The sequence below is a fragment of the Phacochoerus africanus genome, chromosome 2 (genome assembly GCF_016906955.1).
Source record: "Phacochoerus africanus isolate WHEZ1 chromosome 2, ROS_Pafr_v1, whole genome shotgun sequence".
Lineage (NCBI taxonomy): Eukaryota > Metazoa > Chordata > Mammalia > Artiodactyla > Suidae > Phacochoerus > Phacochoerus africanus.
In genome coordinates this window covers 253,301,729-253,323,216 of record NC_062545.1, presented here as the reverse complement: position 1 = coordinate 253,323,216, position 21,488 = coordinate 253,301,729, and the positions used below count along the sequence as shown (strand labels likewise).

Below are 21,488 nucleotides of genomic sequence, written 5' to 3'. Positions count from 1 at the left end.
ACACTAACTAACTAGTCATAGCAGAAAAAAATGAAATTAGCTCCAAGTCTGCCAAAATTCCAGGTTCTAGGATGTCATGTTCAATGATGTCATAAAGAAGATACCCTTATATTCCAGCTGGGATCCTATAATTAATGAGACAGCTACTGTGAGCCAACTGAATCAACAAGAAAGTATCATCAGATTCCCAGGTGTAAATCATGGTGCAGAATATCAAAGACATGGCAAGTATTCATTTGGCTCCAAGGAGTATTTCAAAAGAGATCATCTTGAGGACAGAGTTGATAAACTTTAAGTATTTTTTTTTTGTCTTTGCTATTTCTTTGGGCCACTCCGGTGGCATATGGAGGTTCCCAGTTTAGGGGTCGAATGGGAGCTGTAGCCACTGGCCTACGCCAGAGCCACAGCAACGCGGGATCCGAGCACATCTGCAACCTACACCACAGCTCACGGCAACGCTGGATCGTTAACCCACTGAGCAAGGGCAGGGACTGAACCCGCAACCTCATGGTTCCTAGTCGGACTCGTTAACCACTGCGCCACGACGGGAACTCCAACTTTAAGTATTACTTCCTCCATTTACTCTGTAGCAAGGGGAGATTTTTTTTTTTCTTTTTAATGCTTGCTCTTGGTGTTGGTTCTTTCTAGCTTTTTTTTTTTTTCCGGGCTACACTCGAAGCATATGAAATTTCCCAGGTTAGGGGGTCAAATGAGAGCTCTAGCTGCTGGCCTACACCACAGCCACGGCAATATGGGATCCGAGACTTATCTGTGACACCACAGCTCATGGCAACACTGGATCCTAAACCCACTGAGTGAGGCCAGGGATTGAACCCAAGTCCTCATGGATACTCATAGGGCTCGTTATAGCTGAGCCACGTAGGGAACTCCCTTGATGTTGTTTCCTCAGGGAAGGCACTCTCTAGAGAGGATCCAAGAGAAAAAAGTGATCCAAAAGAGTTTTGTGCCTTCCTGACTCTCACTTCTGGCTTTGACTCTAGCTAGATCCAGGCTGGCTCCTAATACATCCCATCCAGTACCTGATCCCACCAATTTTACCTTTGTTGTACCTGGAAATTTTATGGAAGTATAATAGTCCATGCATTTCTCTTATCCTGGGGAAGAGACCAGAACTCTCAGATATGCATAGGCCCGGGGCATTAACAATTCCTTAGGTGGTATTTCATAAAGCCACTTTCTATCTATCATCCAGTGATACTTCACAGCAAATCTAATTATGTATATGAGCCAGGGATAACTATTTATAAGGAAGAAAATTCCCTCTAAAAATTAGAGACCTACATTATTTAGTAGTAGAGCAGCCATTATCATCCAGACATTCTGATACCAATGTCATTACAGGAGGGCCAGGAGCTAGAAGTTAGGGGAACACATGTGCCAGGGACTTCCCTCCACCAGCACCCTCAGACTTAGACTTTTGACACTTTCCCCAAATTTTCCTGTATATAAAGTCACAAATATGATATTGACCAGATTGACAGAAGGCATTACAACCTAACTTTGATAAAATAGCACACACTTGATAATGATTTTGGTAATTCTCTCTCTCTCTCTTGCTCTCTCTCTCTCACTCTGTCTCTCTTATTTATTTATTTATTTATTTATTTGTCTATTTATTTATTTATTGGGGGGGTCTGGGAATCTCATAGAATGAGTTGGGGTCTCACTCATCCTCTGAAAAGCCTTCTTCTCCTCAGAGAAGAGACCTATCCTGAGGGTCTATTGTCTTCTGTTTTCTTTTTGTCTTTATTCAAATGTCATATCAAGGTGGATTTTGGCCACCCAGGCTGCAGTTGTAATCTAGCCCCCATTCTTATTTTCTGCTTTACTTTTTTCCTTTTCTCTTTATTAGCAATGATCACTAATTTACTATACATATTACTTTCTAGTCTTACTGTTGGCTTCCCCCTAAATGGAGGCTCCATGAAAGCAAGAGATGGAATGTTTTATCTTTTCATCCACAGCTATATCCTAGAAGTGTGTCCACTGTCTGGTATAGAGCAGGCCTCAGTAGGTACATGTGGGATGCTACACATACCATGACAATACCCCCCTCAGAGAACTTAGCCAAGTCAAATTTGTGGGACCAACTAGGCCAGTTTACACCTAACACCTACTGGGAAGTGAGGAGTTGTAAAGATGGTATCTACCTTATAACTTCAGAAGCAAGTGAGAAAAGGAGGCTTGGCATGGTCTCTGAGAAGTTAATTATCCCTTTCTTAGAGAAATATTGGTAAAGGAAGACAGTGTCTTCTTTGAGTCATCAGTTTCACCTCTTTATTTCTTTTTATTTTTTTATTTATTTTTTTGTCTTTTTAGGGCCACACCCACGGCATATGGATGTTCCCAGGCTAGGGGTCAAATCAGAGCTGTAGGGGCCGGCCCACACCACAGCCATAGCAATGTGAGATCTGAGCCATGTCTGCAAACTTCACTACAGTTCATGGCAACACCGGCTCCTTAACCCACTGAGCAAGGATGGAGCCTGCATCTTCATGGATGCTAGTCAGATTTGTTTCTGCTGCTCCATGACAGGAACTCCAGTTTCGCCTCTTTAAAGTAAACCAAATGGCAATGTAATTGTCAAGACTCCCCTGTTATAAAATGTAGGCCACCTTAGAGTTCCCATCAAGGCACAGTGGAAACAAATTCAACTAGGAGCCATGTGGTTGCAGGTTCAATCTCTGGCCTCTCTCAGTGGGTTAAGGATGTGGTGCTGTCATGATCGGTGGTGTAGGTCACAAATGCGGCTGAGATCCTGCATTGTTGTGACTGTGGTGTAGGCCGGCACCTGTAACTCCAATTTGACCCCTCCCCTGATAACCACCATATGCCTTAGGTTGGGCCCTAAAAAGCAGGAAAAAAAAAGTGTAGGCCATCTATATGGAATAAACCCCATCTGTATTTCCAGTGATAGGCCCTGGATTGACTTAACTCAATTAGCAATCCTTCCTTCCATCTTTTTTTTTCTTTTTATGGCCACATCTGAAGCATATGGAAGTTCCCAGACCAGGCATCAACTCAGAGCTGCAGCTTCCAGCCTACACTACAGCCACAGCAAGACCAAATCTGAGCCACATCTGTGACCTATGCCACACAGCTTCCAGCAATGCTGGATCCCTTAAACCACTGAACGAGGCCAAGGATCGAACTGCATCTTCATGGACACTATGTCAGGTTCTTTTTTTTCCTTTTTTTTTCCTTTTTTTTTTGTCTTTTTTGGGATGCAGCCGCAGCATATGGAAGTTCCCAGGCTAGGGGTCTAATCAGAGCTGTAGCCGCTGGCCTACACCAGAGCCACAGCAACACCAGATCCGAGCCATGTCTACAACCTACACCACAGCTCACAGCAACGCCGGATCCTTAACCCACTGATCAAGGCCAGGGATCTAACCTGCAAACTCATGGTTCCTAGTCAGATTCGTTTCTGCTGTGCCACGACAGGAACTCCCTATGTCAGGTTCTTAACCCACTGAGCCACAGTGAGAACTCCCCATCCCTCCATCTTAATTAATAGTCCAGAGATGAGCTCATGATGGCATTTGAGCAAGAGAAAGGGAGAGTGATCCTTGTATAAAGAACTCAGGAGATGATTTTGTATAGTAGTAAAGGAAATGGACTCCGGAGTCATGCTTTCTAAGTTAGTTATCCTAGCCACACCCCTCACCAGCTGATTGACCATGCAAGTTAATAAACATTAGTTTTTTCATCTGTAAAATGGGGATAGTTCTAACAATACCCACTCCATAGGGTGGTTTTAAAGATTAAGGAAGAGAATACCAGGAACAGAGTAAATTAGGTACGATTATTGCAATTCCAGTGAGAAAAGGAAAATATAAATCTTGAATAGAACACTGTATATTAGCAGATTATTCATTCATCAGCTCCATGAGCACTTACATTTTGCCAGTTAGGGGTCATGAAGGCACAGGAGCGAATAGGAATTGAGTTCTATAGGGACTTTTTGGAAAGACAAGCCATACATGAAATAAGTAGCTTAGGACATTATTCATAAGGCCATCAGGTGTAGATACAGTGACCTGAGGTCCCAGGAAGTGATCTACAGAATGATCTACAGATCATTTTCTATCAACTAACTAGATGATTGTGAGTCAATAGAAAATTCACTCAAGACATTCACCAAGAAGCATTTTTTTATCCTTAAATGTATGGTTTTAAGTATAGCTTTAATAATGGTAAGCTCCCCCCCCCCACCCACACAAACCAAACCAAACTAAAGAAAGAAATGATTCAAGGTGTTAAATTTGTTCTCCTTTTAAACTTGTCTGTTAATGTATGTTTGGGTCCTTGTTTAAAAAATCAAATATAGATTCCACCTTGAATACCCATTCACCACCAGCCTCCACCCTTCATCTCTCACTGGCCAGTCTCAGTCAGTCCCCAGGGGAGGCCCACCATTACCAACCACCATTACCAACCCATTTGAATGCTAATCTTTATACACACACACACACACACACACACCAGCCCTCAGGAACATTTAGGAAAGGATAGGACTCCTGGAGAACTATGGAGTGGGGCAACCTATATAAGCTGTCATTTTATTCTCTGCAAGACTTTATGAGAGTCAGTGATTGTGCACATTTCCTCATTTATGTTCTCGTCTCAGGATGAACTAAAAACTTTTTTGAGAAGTGCCGGAAACAAACTTGTGGTAGTTGAATTTTCAGCAACATGGTGTGGTCCTTGCAAAAGGATTTATCCTCTTTTTCATGTAAGTATCATCAACATCTATTTCACAGTTTTAGAAGGAATTAAAGTGCCCAAATATTTTTTCCTGTAAGTCATAAAAGTTTGACCCTTATGAATCATGATGAAATCATAGTTTTGTTTGGTTTTTCCCACTTGTGCCTACTCCTTCATTTTATTTATTTATAATTTTGGGGTCTTTTTTTGGTCTTTTTTAGGGCTGCACCCACAGCATATGGAGGTTTCAAGGCCAGGGGTCCAGTGGAAACTATAGCTGCCAGCCTATGCCAGAGCCACAGCCATGCGGGATCCGAACCATGTCTATGACCTACACCACAGCTCATGGCAATGCCAGATCCTTAACACACTGAGTGAGGCCAGGGATCGAACCAGCATCCTCATGGATGCTAGTCGGGTTCACTAACCACTGAGCCATGACAGGAACTCTGCTTATTTTAAATTTTTTAAATTTTGTTGAAGTATAGTTGATTGACAATGTTTGTTTCATGCATACAGCACAGTGATTCAGAATATATATATATACATATATATATACACACACACATATACACACACACACACACATATATATATATATGTATTCTTTTTCAGATTCTTTTCCCTTGGAAATTGTTAGAAAATATTGAGTACAGTTTCCTGTGCTATATAGCAGGTACTCATTGGTAATTTATGTACGGTAGTGTGTATGTGTTAATCCCAACCTCCTAATTCATCCCTCCTCAACCGTTCCCCTTTATTAACCATAAATTGTTTTAAAATGACTATACTAACCAAAACAATTTGTAGATTCAATTCAATCCACATCAAATTTCCAATGGCATTTTTCATAGAACTAAAACAAAAAAAATTTTAATTGGTGTGGAAACACAAAAGACCCTGAAGAGCCAAGGCAATCTTGAGAAAGAAAATGGAGCTGGAGGAATCAGGCTTCCTGACTTCACACACTATACTACAAAGCTAATCAAAAGAGTGTAATACTGGCACAAAAACAGGAATATGAAACCACAATGGAACAGGATAGAAATCCCAGAAATGAACCCATGCAACTATGGTCAATTAATGTATGACAAAGGAAGCAAGAATGTACAATGGAAAAAAGATAATTTCTTCAATAAGTAGTGCTGGGAAAAACTAGACAGGCATATGTAAAAAAAATAAAATTAGAACATTCTTTCATACCATATATATAAATGAATTCAAAATGGATTAAAGACCTAAATGTATGATCAGACACTATAAAACCCCCAGAAGAAAACATAGGCAAAACACTCTTGGACATAAATCACAGGAATATCTTTTTAGATCCATCTCCTAATGGAAATAAAGACAAAATAAACAAATGGTATCTAATTAAACTTAAAAGCTTTTGCATAGAATCATAATTTTTTGAAGCAGTCCAGGAGTTAGAACTAGAATCTGGAAGATGAAAGACCAGGAAGCTGGTGCCAGGACCTGGATCCCTGAGTGTGGCACCGGCATCTGCCTCCGGTAAAATTACCTTCCAACACCTACAGTCTTGCTTCCCAGAAGGAGTCTCCAAAGATAAAAAGAAAGTAGCTCTGTCTCATCTCTGCCCTCCAAGTCTCACCCGCAAGCATCTAATAGGTGGAACCAATTTGCATCCAGAACTCTAACTGCAAGGAAATCAGAGAAATCTTCCCCTTTTCCCTTTTTTTTTTTTTTTTTTAGGGCCACACCCACGCATATGAAAGTTTGTTTCCAGGCTAGGGATCAAATCGGAGTTGTAGTTGTGAGCCTATACCACAGCCACAGCAACGTGGGATCTTAGCCCATCTGCAGCCTACACCATAGCTCAGGGCAATGCTGATCCTTAACCCACTGAGCAAAGCCAGGGGTCTAACCTGCATCCTCATGGATACTAATCGGGTTTGTTACCACTGAGCCACGACAGGAATTCCTCCCCTTTCCCTTTTCCAGGCTCTGTTGGAAGGTGGGATGAAAGGTAGCTGGCTAAACCATATGCCCAGTGGGGAAGAATTCAAGACATTTTCAGATACACAAAAGCTAAATTTAACTACACACAGTGTCTCGGCCAAAAAATGTATCGAAACAATAAAAAATAAATCATAAGCAAATGTGGGTTTTAAAAAGTGATTTAAATTTTAAGTCTTGAGTGAATTCCGCAGTTCTTTGATCTGGGCCTTGATAACTGAGAGCAGGAGTCAGCGAACTTTTCTGTAAAGGACAAGATAGTATTTTCAAGTCTGCAGACCATATGGTTTCTGTCATATATATTCATCATTGTTGTTGCAGCGCAAAAACAGGCAATGGAAACACACAAATGAATGTGCAAATACTTTCCAATAAAACTTTATTTACAAGACCATGTGGAGAGCTGGATTTGGTCTACGGGGCATAGTTTGCTGACTCTGCGCTAAGAGGATCACCAGGCATAGAACCCTAAAAAGAGCATCTCTGGAGAAGGAGAGGTTATAAATTTGTTGAGAAATTGCACGGGGCAGTCATAGAAAATCAAGTACTCTGTGGGGCTAACTGACAATGTACACAATGGAAGTACAAAAAATGTCTCTTGAAAAGAAAGCTGAGCCCAAATGGAGAAAGCCCTTGTGTTATGACTTCATGAATTGCTGTAGAGAGTCAAAATAGAAGAGTAATAAAAAGATTCTGCCATGACAAATTATCGGTTTTAGAAAATGCTTTCGACAGTGTTGTATAAACATGGGTTGCAAAGATGGAGGCAGGTAACCCAAGGTGAACAACAATGATGGTTTACCAAAACTAAGGCAGTTGTTTGGGGAGGAAAAAGAAAATATCAAATTCAGGAGACTTTTTGGAGTTAAGAGCAACAGAGTAGGTGACCAGATGATTACAGACTGTATGTGCAGAGGGAAGAGTTGTTGTTGAGGGCAGAGGAGGGTCCTGAGTGGATGGAGAGGAATAGTGAGGGAAGGCAATGTTCACAAAGGAACCTCAGCCTAGCAAGGAACCCATAGCTGAACCATATCTTCCAGCTACTACTCGATACAAAAATGGTGACTGTCATAACTCTGTCTATTACCTGTCAGACTTGGGAGGCTCTGAAAGCTTCATAAATCAAATCTGACCCTGGAATCAGAGGTCCACATAGGTCAGACCCATTCCCCTGACTCCTCCTGGGAACATCCATATATCTTGAGACTTGAAAAGTGCAAGTCAATGTCCCCAAAGTTCATGGGCCACACCATCTTCCTGCCAGGCATGGAGATGCTGCTGACCAAAATTAGCATCTTTTTCTGTCTGAAAAGCACGCTAAAATACCAAAGGTCTTTGTGCTTATTATCAAGCGTTTTCCGCTCAATTTCCCCATCTTGTTGAGCCACTAAGAAAGAACTCCCACTTGGGTCACGTTCCAGGGACAAACAACCAAAAAGAATCCCTGCAAGAGAACCCTGCACGTAATGTCTGCTAATCAGCCCACGCTGTGCTTCTTGGAGCAGCCCCCAGTGACAGCCCCATCTGTAGTTTCCATGCGGACAAGTTCTGGACACTTCACGTCACCATCAAAGAGAGGTTTCATTTGAAACAGGTCACTGGAAATGCTTGAGATATGATGTTAACACAAAGAAATACGCTATGAAGAGTCCTTAAAGTATGAGCACAACTATCTGAAAAAACAAAACCAACAAACCCAGGAGCTGACATTTACAGGCTTCTGCTGCATCTGCTACACCCACGCCCATTCCCACGCCATTGTCACTGCCAGTGTCAAAGATACTTCTGGAACAAATTGGAGCAGAAGAGGGTTGTTTTTCCCTCCTCTCACTTCCCATTTTCCTTGTTTCTGTGGATGCTTCCCATTGGCAGAAACCAACTGAAAGATAGCTGGAAGAGGAGTCTGTAAAATCTAGTTTTGATACGTAGCAAAACTTTAGACTCTGGTTTCTGCCCCTGATCTTTGCTTGACTTTGGCAAGATCCAACCTTTGACTTCAGCATTTGAGATTCTAGGCAATTAATAGTACAATGCCAGAACGATGCTTAGCTCTCAACATTTTTGTCTTGTTTTTACCAAAAGACACCACTAGAATGTGAATTAATAGTAACGTGAAGCTAACAGGGAATTTTTATTCTTTTGCTTTGAAGGCAATGTCTCTGCAGTACCGAAACGTAATGTTTGCCAGTGTAGATGTGGACAGTGCTCGGGTAAGAATCTTACATCCTTCCTTGTAGATATGTAAAAATCTGATGTGATGTCATTGAAAATGCTATCTCAGTGAGTCTATAAGCAATTTAAAGTCAAAAAATTTCACAATTTTTTGTGATGAACTTTAGTAAACTCTCTCATAATGTTCTGACATGTTTCATTTTTTTTTAAGACAGTAAATATGTGGCTCTCCTGCTGCCCCCTCCCTTCCCATACTATGGGAAAATTCACTGATCAAGCCCAACATTCTTCACAGCTTGCTCTGGACTCTCCCCCACAATCCTGCTCAGCAGAGTTGCTCTAGACAGACAATACCAGTTCTTTGGAATCAGGCTCAAGTGTAAAATGGTTTTCACCCCTGTAATAGATTATCAGTAAATTTCTAAAACCTGACTCCATGCATTGCAGACACTTTAACATACTCCGCCTTCCCCTTGCTACAGTTTGTGTTTTTTGCGGGCTTTTTTTAAACATCACAGAGAATTCTAGGAAATCCTTGCCTTATATCCTTAGAGCTTCTCTTCCTCACCCGACCCCTTTAAAAAGAATCAGTTTCATGTCTTTAATCAAAATGTGCTTATCAATACATGCCATGTGTCTAAAAAAAATTATTCTTCCTAACATTCATTTATTTATAATGGGGAAAAGTAACAATAACAAGTGTCTTGTGCATACATTGCATTGAACTTGAGCTCTAGAGGAAAAAAATGTCTATTATTCATTCATTCTGCCCTTTAATAGTTTTGTGACATCTTACCATTTAACCTCTATAAATTTCAGTTTCTCCATATGAAAGCAAGGTAATAATAACAGAATATGAAAAGATAACGTACACAAGCTGTATGACATACTACCCAGAACACAATATAAGTTCCATTTTTCCATTTCCTTGAAGTTTCATTAAAATATGAGTGTTTAATTGTCCTTTAAGCTGAATCATATACTATGCATTCAGAATACACAACTAGGGTTATCATCTCTCTGCCTTTCCTACATTCACAAAGTTGTGCAACTGCCATTACAATCAATTTTAGAACGTTTTCTATTTTCGCAACTGCAGAAATAAACACCGTTCCCTTTAGCCATCTCCCCCAGTTCCTTCCACCCACCACTTCAACCCTAGGCAACCACAGGTCTGCATTGTCTGTATATTTGTTTATTCTGGCCATTTCATATAAACAGGATTATAGAATACGTGGTCTTTTTTGACTTGCTTCTTTCACTTAACATAAATTTGCAAGATTCATCCATGATATAGCATGTATCTGTACTCCACTCTCTTCCATTGCTGAGTAATATACCACCTTTTGTTTATCCATTCATCCTCTGATGGACACTTGGGTCGTTTGCAACTTTCGGCTATTAGGACTAATACTGGTGTAAATGTTCATGGATCTATTTTCATTTCTCTTGGCTTTCTATCCAGGAGTAGAATTGTTGGGTCATATGGTAACTCTATAGTTAATTTATTGAGGAACTGGCAAATTGCCTTCTGAGCTGCTGTCATTCCCACCAGCAATATATGTGGGTTCTGATTTTTCCACACCCTCACCAACATGTATTATTGTTTTCCTTTTTGATTATAGCTCTTTCTCTTTTAAGGTGAAACAAAATACACAATTTTCTAATAGTAATTATTATTGTCATTGCTATGATCATGAAAATTTTAAGTGTGTGTGTGTGTCTGTGTCTGTGTCTGTGTCTCTGTGTCAGAGAGAAAGAGTATGGTTAGCAGGGGAGAGATTTGTTTTGATCCTGTGGATGGATAATTTTCTTTTGACTCTTAAATGAGAGAAAAAGTGACATCTGAAGTCAAATTATAGTAGATTAAAACAATTGGATGTGTTTTCTTGTGTCTTGGCCTCCAAATCTTTTCACAAAGATGGGAAGTGAAGAGGAATAAAGTTTAGAAGAAAGAAATGTGTAGGCCTTACCTAAAAATGCAAGACCTTCTATTACCCCATGTCTCAAGTGTGAGTTATAAAGAAACTTTTACTCATTCTTATTCTTTGAAATATTCTCTTTCCGTATTGTGTTCTACTGGGGCCCTTCTGCAATCTTTCACAACTTCTTTGAAATAGAGCTCATTTCATCATATCTGTTCAGCTGTTCGGTTCATTCTGTTTTGGCCTCCATCTCTCAACTGCCTCCTAGAGCTCTTCCATGAGAAAACTCAGGAATACTGGAGACATTTTCTTTTTAAAAAAAAATGTTTATTATGATTGATTTATAATGTTCTGTCAATTTCTGCTGCACAGAAAAATTGACCCAGTCATACGTATGTGTATACATTCTTTTTCTCACATTAACCTCCATCAAGTTCCATAACAAGCAATTAGATATATAGTCCCCTGTGCTATGCAGCAGGATCTTATTGACTGTCCACGCCACACACAACAGTTTTCATCCTCTAACCCAGACTCCCAATCCATCCCATACCCTCCCCCTCCCCCAGGCAAACACGAGTCTGTCCTATATGTCCATGATCTTTTCTGTTTTGTAGATAAATCATTTGTGCCATATTTTAGACTCCACATATAAGTGATATCATATGGTATCTATCTTTCTCTTTTCTGACTTACTTCACTCAATATGAGAGCCTCTAGTTCCATCCATGTGGCTTTAAATGGCATTATTTTGTACTTTTTATGACTGAGTAGAATTCCCTTGTATATATGTGCCATATCTTCCTAATCCAGTCATCTGTTGACAGGAATTTAGGTTGTTTCTGTATCTTGGCTGTTGTGAATAGTGTTGCAATGAAGATATGTGTGCATGTATCTTTTTCAATGAAAGTTTTGTCTGGATATATGCCCAGGAGTGGGATTTCTAGATCATATGGTAGTTCTATATTTAGTTTTCTGAGGTAGTTCCATACTGTTTTCCATAGTGATTGTACCAATTTTCATTCCCACCAACAGTGTAGGAGAGTTCCCTTTTCTCCACATCCTTTCTAGCATTTGTTATTTGTTGACTCGTTAATGATGGCCACTCTAACTGGTGTGAGGTGGCACCTCATTGTAGTTTTGATTTGCATTTCTCTAATAATTAGCGATGTTGAACATTTTTTCATGTGCCTGCTAGTCATCTGTATGTCTTCTTTGGAGAAATGTCTATTTAGGTCTTCTGCCCATTTTTCAATTGGGTAATTTTTGTTGTTGTTGTTGTTGTTCTTGAGTTGTATGAGTTTTTTTTATATTTTGGAGATTAAACCTTTGTCCGTTGAGTCATTTGCAAACATTTTCTCCCATTCTGTGGGTTGTCTTTTTGGTTTTTTTATATGATTTCCTTTGCTGTGCAGAAACTTTTGAGTTTAATTAGGTCCCATTGGTACAGAAGCTTTTGAGTTTAATTAGGTCCCAATATTGTGTCTTTATTGTCTTTATTCCAGAGGTGGATCAAATAAGATGTTGCTATGATCTATGTCAAAGAGCATTCTGCCTATGTTTTCCTCTAGGAGTTTTATAGTATCTGGCCTTACATTTAGGTCTTTAATCCATTTTGAGTTTATTTCTGTGTATGGTATTAGAAAATGTTCTAAATTCATTCTCTTATGTGCAATTGTCCAGTTTTCCTAGCACCATTTATTGAAGAGACTATCTTTCCACTGCTGTATGTTCTTGCCTCCTTTGTCATAGATTAATTGACCATAGGTGTTTTGGTTTATTTCTGGGCTTTCTATCCTGTTCCATGGCTCAATATGTGTCAGTACCATACTGTTTTGATGGCTGTAGCTTTGCAGTAGAGTCTAAAGTCAGAGAGTCTGATTCCTCTACTTCCGTTTTTTTCTTTTCAATATTGCTTTGGCTATTCAAGGTCTTTCGTGTTTTCATACAAAGTTTAAAATAGTTTATTTTAGTTCTGTAAAGAATATCATTGGTAATTTGATAGGGATTGCATTGATCTGTAGATTACCTTAGATAGTATTGTCATTTTGACTATATTTATTATTCCAATCCAAGAGCATGGTATATTTTTCCATCTATTTGTGTCTTTTTTTATTTCTTTCATTGGCGTCTTATAGTTTTCAGAGACAAGTCATTTTTCTCTTTAGGTGGGTTTATTCCTCAGTATTTTACTCTTTTTGGTGCAATGGTAAATGGGATGGTTTCTCTAATTTCTCTTTCTGAACTTTCATTTTTAGTATATAGAAATGCAATTGATTTTTGTGCATTAATTTTGTATCCTGCAACTTTATCAAATTCATTGATGAGCTCTAACAGTTTTCTGATAATTTCTTTAGGATTTTCCTAGGTATAAAATTATGTCATCTGAAAGCAGTGATAGTTTTACTTCTTCTTTTCCAATTTGGATTCCATTTATTTCTTTCCCTTCTCTAATTGCCATGGCTAGGATTTCCAAGACTATGTTGCATAACATTGGTTAAAGAGGACATCCTTCTCTTGTTTCTGATCTTAGTGGAAATGCTTTCAGTTCTTCACCATTGAGAATGATGTTAGCTGTGGGTTTGTCATAAATGGCTTTTATTATATTGAGGTAGTCCCCCTCTATGCCCACTCTCTGCAGTTTTTTTCAGGAATGGATGTTGAATTTATCAAAAACTTTTTATGAATCTATTGAGATGATCATGTGGTATTTATTTTTCAGTTTGTTGATGTGTATCACATTGATAGATCTGTAGATATTGAAGAATTAAGAGACCCCAGCAAACAGAAACAATTCTGCACACATATCGATGTATATATCAAAATATAAGGGGAACCACTAATCAAATAATTGTAATGGTCACACACATAAAAAAGAAAAACCAGAGTTCCCGTTGTGGCTCAGTGGTTAGCGAATCCGACTAGGAACCATGAGGTTGCGGGTTCAATCCCTGGCCTTACTCAGTGGGCTGAGGATCCAGCGTTGCCATGAGCTGTGGTGTAGGTTGCAGACGCAGCTCGGATCCTGTGTTGCTGTGGCTCTGGCATAGGCCGGCAGCTACAGCTCCGATTCAACCCCTAGCTTGGGAATCTCCATATGCCATGGGAGCGGCCCAAGAAATGGCAAAAAGACACAAAAAAAAAGAAAGAAAGAAAATCCAAGCCAAACAAAACACTAAATGTGGTCAGCAAATTGCAAGAGAAGACAACAAAAAGAAGAAAAAAGACCCAAAATAGCAATCAAAAAAAATTTTTAAGTAAATGACAAGTACATACTTACCCATAATTACATTGAATGGAAACAGATTTAACATTACATCTAAAAGAAAAGGACTAGCTGAATGGATTCAAAAACAAGACCCATATATATGCTGTTTACAGGAGGCCCATTTCAAATTTAAGGACACGCACAGACTTAAAAGTGAGGGGATGGAAGAAAATATTACATGCAAGTGGAAATTATAGAAAACCAGGAGTAGCAATACTCATATCAGACAAAATAGATTTTAAAATAAAAAGGTCACAGGAGAAAAAGAAGGACATTACATAATGATCAAAGGATCAATATAAGAAGAAGAAATAACAATTGTAAATATATATGCACCCAACACAGGAGCAGCACAATGTATAAGGCAACTACTAACAGCCATAAAAGGGGAGATTGATAGTAACACAGTAATAGTGGGGGACTTTAACACCCCACTTACAGCAATGGACAAATCATCCAGACAGAAAACTACAAGAAAACTCAGGCTCTAAATGATACGCTAGACCAAGTAGACTTAACTGATATCTATAGAACTTTTCACCCCAAAGCAGCAGAATATACTTTCTTCTCAAGCATACACCAGAACACTCTCCAGGATAGATCATATCTTGGGCCACAGATCAAGCCTTGGAAAATTTTTAAAAATTTAAATTATTTCTAGCATTTTCTCTGATCACAATTCTATGAGACAAGAAATCAACTACAAGGAAAAAATAGCAAAAAAACACAAACTCTTGGAAGTTAAACAACATGCTACTAAACAACCAATGGATCATTGAAGAAATCAAAAGGAAATTAAAAGATACATAGAGACAAATGACAATGAAGATACAACAATCCAAAACCTATGGGATACAGCAAAAGCAGTTCTGAGAGGGAAGTTTATAGCAATACAATCTTATCTCAGGAAAGAAGAAAAAACTCAATAAACAACCTAACCCTAGACCTTAAACATCTAGAAAGGAAGAACAGACAAAGCCCAAAATTAGTAGAAGGAAAGAAATCATAAAGACTAGAGCAGAAATTAGTAACAAAGAAAACAATTGAGAAGAGCAGTGAAACCAAAAGTTTGTTCTTTGAAAAGATCAACAAAATTGATAAACCATTAGCCAGACTCACCAAGAAAAAAAAAGGAGAGGATTCAAATCAATAAAGTTAGAAATGAAAAAAGAGAAGTTCAACTGACACTGCAGAAATACAAAGGATTTTTTTTTTTGTCTTTTTGTTGTTGTTGTTGTTGCTATTTCTTGGGCCGCTCCCGCGGCATATGGAGGTTCCCAAGCTAGGGGTTGAATCGGAGCTGTAGCCACCGGCCTACGCCAGAGCCACAGCAACGTGGGATCCGAGCCGCGTCTGCAACCTACACCACAGCTCATGGCAACGCCGGATCGTTAACCCACTGAGCAAGGGCAGGGACCGAACCCGCAACCTTATGGTTCCTAGTCGGACTCGTTAACCACTGCGCCACGACGGGAACTCCAGAAATACAAAGGATTATGAAAGACTACTATGAGCAACTGTATGCCAATAAAATGGAAAACTTAGAGGAAATGGATAGATTCTTACAAAGGTACAACCTACCAAGACTGAACCAGGAAGAAATAGAAAATATGAATAGACCAATCACAAGTGCTGAAAATGAAAATGTAATTAAAAAACGTCCAAAAAACAAAAGTCCCGGACCTGGTGGCTTCACAGCTGAGTTCTACCAAACATTCAGAAAAAGAGTTAACATCTCTTCTTCTGAAGCTTTTCCAGAAAATTGCAGAGGAAGGAACATTCCCAAGCTCATTCTATGAAGCCACTATTACCCTGATACCAAAACTAAACAAAGATACCACAAAAAAAGAAAATTACAAGCCAATATCACTGGTGAACATAGGTGCAAAGATCCTCAAGAAAATATTAGCAAATCACATACAAACATACATTAAAAAGATCATACACCATGATCAAGTAGGATTTATCCCAGGGATGCAAGGATTCTTCAATATCCGCAAATTTATTAATGTGATACACCGCATCAGCAGTCATTTTCTATTTTAACATTCCTGGAGTCTTTGAGGATATGTTAGAAAAGTTCCTGGCAGAAGAATCTGGAAAGTAGCAGCTGTCCCTGGGCTCTCAAACATAACTCCTGAGGCATCATCAAGTACCATGCCTGCTGGAGAGAGAGAATACCAAAATTTCGCCTTCACGCCATTTCTTCTTTTCCAGGAGTTGGCCAAAACTTATCACATCAATGCAATACCCACATTTCAGATGTTCAAGCAAACCCAAAAGGTATGTTTCCATGGTAACTGGCAGAGGGAACTAGATCACAGAACCATCAGAGTCTTAGGGGGGAAAAAATGCCTGGGGTATCCTGGATGGATGAAACAACTATATTTATTTTTAATCTTAGCAATGTAGTTCTTGGTTTCTGAACTTTACGTATTGTCAAGGGGGTAAAGAAAAAAGTATGAATGAATTATGATAAATCTCCCCATTCAGACAGTTCGAGTTGTCCAAATCCATACGAAATACTGCAGTTTTATCCCTCTCTGGGGAAGAACCATCAACGAAGAATCTTACAACAAAGGGCATGATGACATTCTTACGCAAACATACGCAAGTTTTTAATGACACTTCAGCCAGTGTTAATCAAAAAGTATCTCCAGGTAATGTAGCCTAGTGGATGAGCACTCAGGTTCTAAATTTCTGTGGTTCAGGAGTTCCCGTCGTGGCGCAGTGGTTGACGAATCCGACTAGGAATCATGAGGTTGCAGGTTCGATCCCTGCCCTTGCTCAGTGGGTTAACGATCCGGCGTTGCCATGAGCTGTGGTGTAGGTTGCAGACGCGGCTCGGATCCCGCGTTGCTGTGGCTCTGGCGTAGGCCGGTGGCTACAGCTCCGATTCAACCCCTAGCCTGGGAACCTCCATATGCCACGGGAGCGGCCCAGGAAATAGCAACAACAACAACAACAAAAAGACAAAGACAAAAAAATAAAATAAAATAAATTTATGTGGTTCAAAAACCAGTTCTTCTACCTCCTAACAGTTGACTTAACCTCTTGGTATCTTAGTTTCGGTATCTGTAAGAACACAGATAAAAACAAGTCTCCCCCGCCCCCACACACAGGGTTGTGAAAATGAAGTGAATTAACATAACTAAAAAATGTAGACCCTTCCTGACACGCATGGGTATGTAATGCTGTTATCCTGAAGGTGTTTATGGAATGAAATATCTCAGATACTTGGTATGTGAAGAAATCAGTAATTCTATCAGTAATTCCAATGCTGGGAGCATTGACACTTTTGCCCACCTTATAAAAGGGGATTTTGCAGCCTAAAGAGGAACAAACTGTTCATTTCCTTTCATACATGATCCATTCTTAAGAACTTTGGCTAAAGAAATAACTTCATGGAAAAATAAACAGCTAAGTGTAGAGTAATTATAGCACTCTTTCTAACAAAGTGTCTTTTATTTAGAGTAAGCTACTTTACACCTACTCTATGAAACAGTATGCAATTGAAAAGAATTGTGATAGAAGCAGACTCAGAGATAAAGAGAACAAAGTAGTGGTTACCAATGAGGAGTGGGGAAGGGCAACATAGAGGTGGAGCAGTAGGAGGTACAAACTATTGGGTGTGACATAGGCTCAAAAGTGTATTGTTTGACACGAGGAATATAGCAGTATTTTGTAATAACTGTAAGTGGAAAGTAATCTTTCAAAATTGTATTAAAATTTTTAAAAACATCTTAATGATTGAACTTTAAAAAAATGAATTAAAAATAGGAGTTATGAATAATCTGTGTAAAGTAAAAAAATTGTACTTAATCTTTGTGAAGATTATGTCTGCAGTATAGAGAATGAGGGCATTTGATATACTAGCTGTGAAATTTTATCTTCAGTTTCTTTTTATTTGTATGTATTTGCTGTAACATAGCTGAAGCAATAGACTTAAATAATTTTTCCAAAAAAAATATAATAACACTACCCATTCCCTTCCTTGTGTTTGTACTTGAAAGTTGAAACTGGTTATATACATCCTCAACTCCCCCCACCTTATATGTCACATTCTTTATATGTCATCTCTTATCATCTCCCCCTTCTCTTCCATCTCAGAGATGACGATGCTTCCTCCTTTGAAGTCAGTTTCAATCATCTCTTGATTGCATCCCTCCCTTCTGCCAGGTTTTTAATCCATCAGTTAACCTTTTTCAAACTTCGTGTATGGATCTTTGTTATGTTTGCCACTCGACTACCCTTCTCCATTCCCTAGTAACAGTTCTCTGACTTTCCTCCAGGAAACTAAGACCTTTCCCCTGCTTAGTCCATGTGCTTCTTCAGGGCTCCATCTCCAGGGCTAGACTAATCAGTGAATTCCATCAGTGAATGGGCCCTTCACTTCAGTCAAGCCAACCCAAGACCAGCCGGAACTAATTTCAGGACTTTGCTTAAGGAGCTTTCTTTTCTTGATTGTATTGCATTTGAATTTGGAAAGATATGTGGCTGAAGCTATTACAGCTAGCTTGCCATCAAAGGGAACCTAAAAATGAAGTCACTAAACAGAGGAAAGCCGTGTCAGGCCAAGAAGCACCAATGGCATGGATTGAACCCTGAGTCTATCCATACCTGATGCCTCAACTACTCCCATACATTCTTCAGTTATGTAAACTTTGGGTTGCTTTTTCTGGCATTTGCAACTAAAACGTTTCTTATGAATATATCTGATGTTCTCTCAGACTATTCTCCTTTATTTCATGGTCTAATTCTTGAAAGAATAGACTATATTTCCCGCTTTCAATTCTCATTTCCCACTCATTCCCTCATCTACTCTCTTGAAAGACACCAGGGCTCTCCCAGCACTTAGTTTAAATAGCCATTTCTTAATCCTGCTATTCCTTGATTACACAAAAACATCTTTAACTAATCAGTGTCTATATCCTGGAAACTTCTTCCTCTTTTGGCATCTCTCACTGATTCCTCCCCAAGTTCTCCTCTAGTTTCTTTGTCTCCTGCTGTTCTCAAATAGAAGCGTTTCCCTAGATTCTTTTTTCCATTCTACCTCTCTCCATTAGTAATTTCATCCCCACTGCTAGTTCTAGATGTAAATACCTTTAACTTAATTTCAGGAGTTACAATTGTGGCTCAGCAGGTTAAGGGCCTGACATTGTCTCTGTGAGGATGCGGGTTCGATCCCTGGCCTCAGTCAGTTGAGAATCCAGTGTTGCAGCAAGCTGAAGCATAGGTCGCTGGTGCAGCTCTCCCCCTGGCCCAGGAACTTCCACATGCCGCAGGTGCAGCCATTAAAACAACAAAAAAAATTACAATAGCCCTCCTCACCCCCAAGTGCACACCAAAGCTCCGTTCTCTTTCCCAAATAGATCCTTGCACAGCTCCCTGTATTTCATGTTATTTAAAATTTGATATCCTTCCCCCTCCATTGCCTATAAAATCAAGACTAGACCCTTGTATTCAAGTCTGACTTTCAAACTTCTCCGTAATGTTGGCCCAGTCTACCTTTAAAAGTCCATTTTTGTTTGACTCAGATCTTAACTTCATGTATTTTTCTCATGCTATTCCAAGCACTTGGAATTGTTCATGTATGATTTGAAACCCCAGTGCCTAGGAGAAAGGCAATCACACCTCCCCAGATAGAAGATACTCATTTGGGGGTTGATTAATAAGTGGGTGGGCAGATGAATGAATGAATGAGTAAGCAAGTGAATCCTGTTGTCTTTCCCACCACCAGCTTTGCCTCCCATCCTGGTTTTGTCCTCTTATTAATCTGACTCAGAGAAGATTTCTCTCCAGCTCAGAGCAGCTTTCTTTTTTTTGTTTGTTTTTTTTAGGTCCGCACCCTTGGCGTATGGAGGTTCCCAGGCTAGGGGTAGCTGTGGCCTATGCCTATGCAATGCAGGATCCAAGTGCATCTGCGACCTACACCACAGCTCACAGCAACACCATATCTTTAACCCACTGAGCAGGGCCAGGGATCGAACCCACATCCTCATGGATGCTAGTCAGATTCGTTTCTGCTGAGCCACACAGGAACTCCCAGAACAGCTTTCTGATTTCATCCTTTCTGCAGATAATGTTGCTTCATAGCTCAACAATTTCCCCTCTGTTTCATGAAACAAACTTGGGGTTGTCAATTTGATAATGTGTCTAGGCTGTTGAGCAAATCCATAACTAGGCTTTTGAGGAAATCTTGGCCCTGCTTGGTCTCAGTTCTGTATGGAGGTGGAAGAGCCCTCCCTTGGCAGTAGAGGGACCTCTTATAATCAAGTATTTCTTAACTGGTGTCTACAGGATCCCTTTCGAATTAATGGAACAAAATGAATTAATGGAACAAAATTCCTATATTCTAGGGATCATTAGGGATCTCAAATTTTAATTTTAGGCCAATTAGCCAATGGAAAATAAAATCAGGATCACCCGTTGTGGCTCAGCGGTAATGAACCCTACTAGTATCTATAAGGATATGGGTACAATCTGTGGCCCTGCTCAGTGGGTTAAGGATTCAGCATTGCCATGAGCTATGGTATAGGCCGGTGGCTATAGCTCAGATTCAACCCCTAGCCTGGGAACTTCCATATGCCTTGGGTACAACCCTAAAAAGACAAAAAAGAAAAAAGAAAAAGGAAAATAAAATCAACTGAATTGATGACTCTCCCTGTTATGCTGACCTGCCTCCCTGTATTCTAACTCCAGAGTCATCTAGCAAACCTCTGATTACAGTATGGATACCCAGGTCCCAAGAAATTTTCTTGAGAATGGAATTTCTCACTGAATAGTACTAATTTAGCACGCTAGTTATGGAGGTTTAAAAAAAAAAAAAACCTGGAGATGATTTATGTCATAATATCAAATGTCTCCTAAATTTTTTTGTATGTATATATAATCATATCTACAGAAGGTTTCATACCTGGATCAATTTAGATATCATTTGAAAACTTGTGGAAAAGATTTGTAATGCTGGCTCCATTTGACAAAGAATATCAATCTTCTGTGCAAAAGACAAAAGTACAAAAGAGGAGGGAGGTGATAACAAAGACACAGAATTACAAATCTCTTACCTCTTTTGACTCAACCTCCAGCATATGGCATCTGAGAAGCCCTATAGGGCTTCTGCAAAGACCCCACTTTTTTTTTTTTTTTGCCATTTCTTGGGCCACACCTTCAGCATATGGAGGTTCCCAGGCTAGGGGTCTAATTGGAGCTATAGCTGCTGGCCACAGCCACAGCCACAGCCACAGCAACACCAGATCTGAGCCACATCTGCGACCTACACCACAGCTTGCAGCAATGCCGAATCCTTAACCCATTGAATGAGTGCAGGGATCAAACTGGCAACCTCATGGCTCCTGGTCAGGTTTGTTTCTGCTGCACCACGATGGGAATTCTACAAAGTCCCCACTTCTAACCAT

At 39.6% G+C, this 21,488-nt stretch overlaps 1 protein-coding gene across 1 annotated transcript in view; it reads left to right on the top strand.

Moving 5' to 3' along the window:
• The first annotated feature begins 200 nt into the window (after window positions 1–200).
• LOC125121336 (thioredoxin domain-containing protein 8-like) overlaps window positions 201–21,488 on the top strand; it is a 30,784-nt gene continuing 9,496 nt past the window's right edge. The window contains exons 1-4 of the mRNA XM_047769582.1: window positions 201–224; window positions 4,652–4,756; window positions 8,856–8,915; window positions 16,288–16,353. Coding sequence (XP_047625538.1) covers window positions 201–224; window positions 4,652–4,756; window positions 8,856–8,915; window positions 16,288–16,353 — 255 coding nt within the window. The remainder of the gene's footprint in view (window positions 225–4,651; window positions 4,757–8,855; window positions 8,916–16,287; window positions 16,354–21,488) is intronic.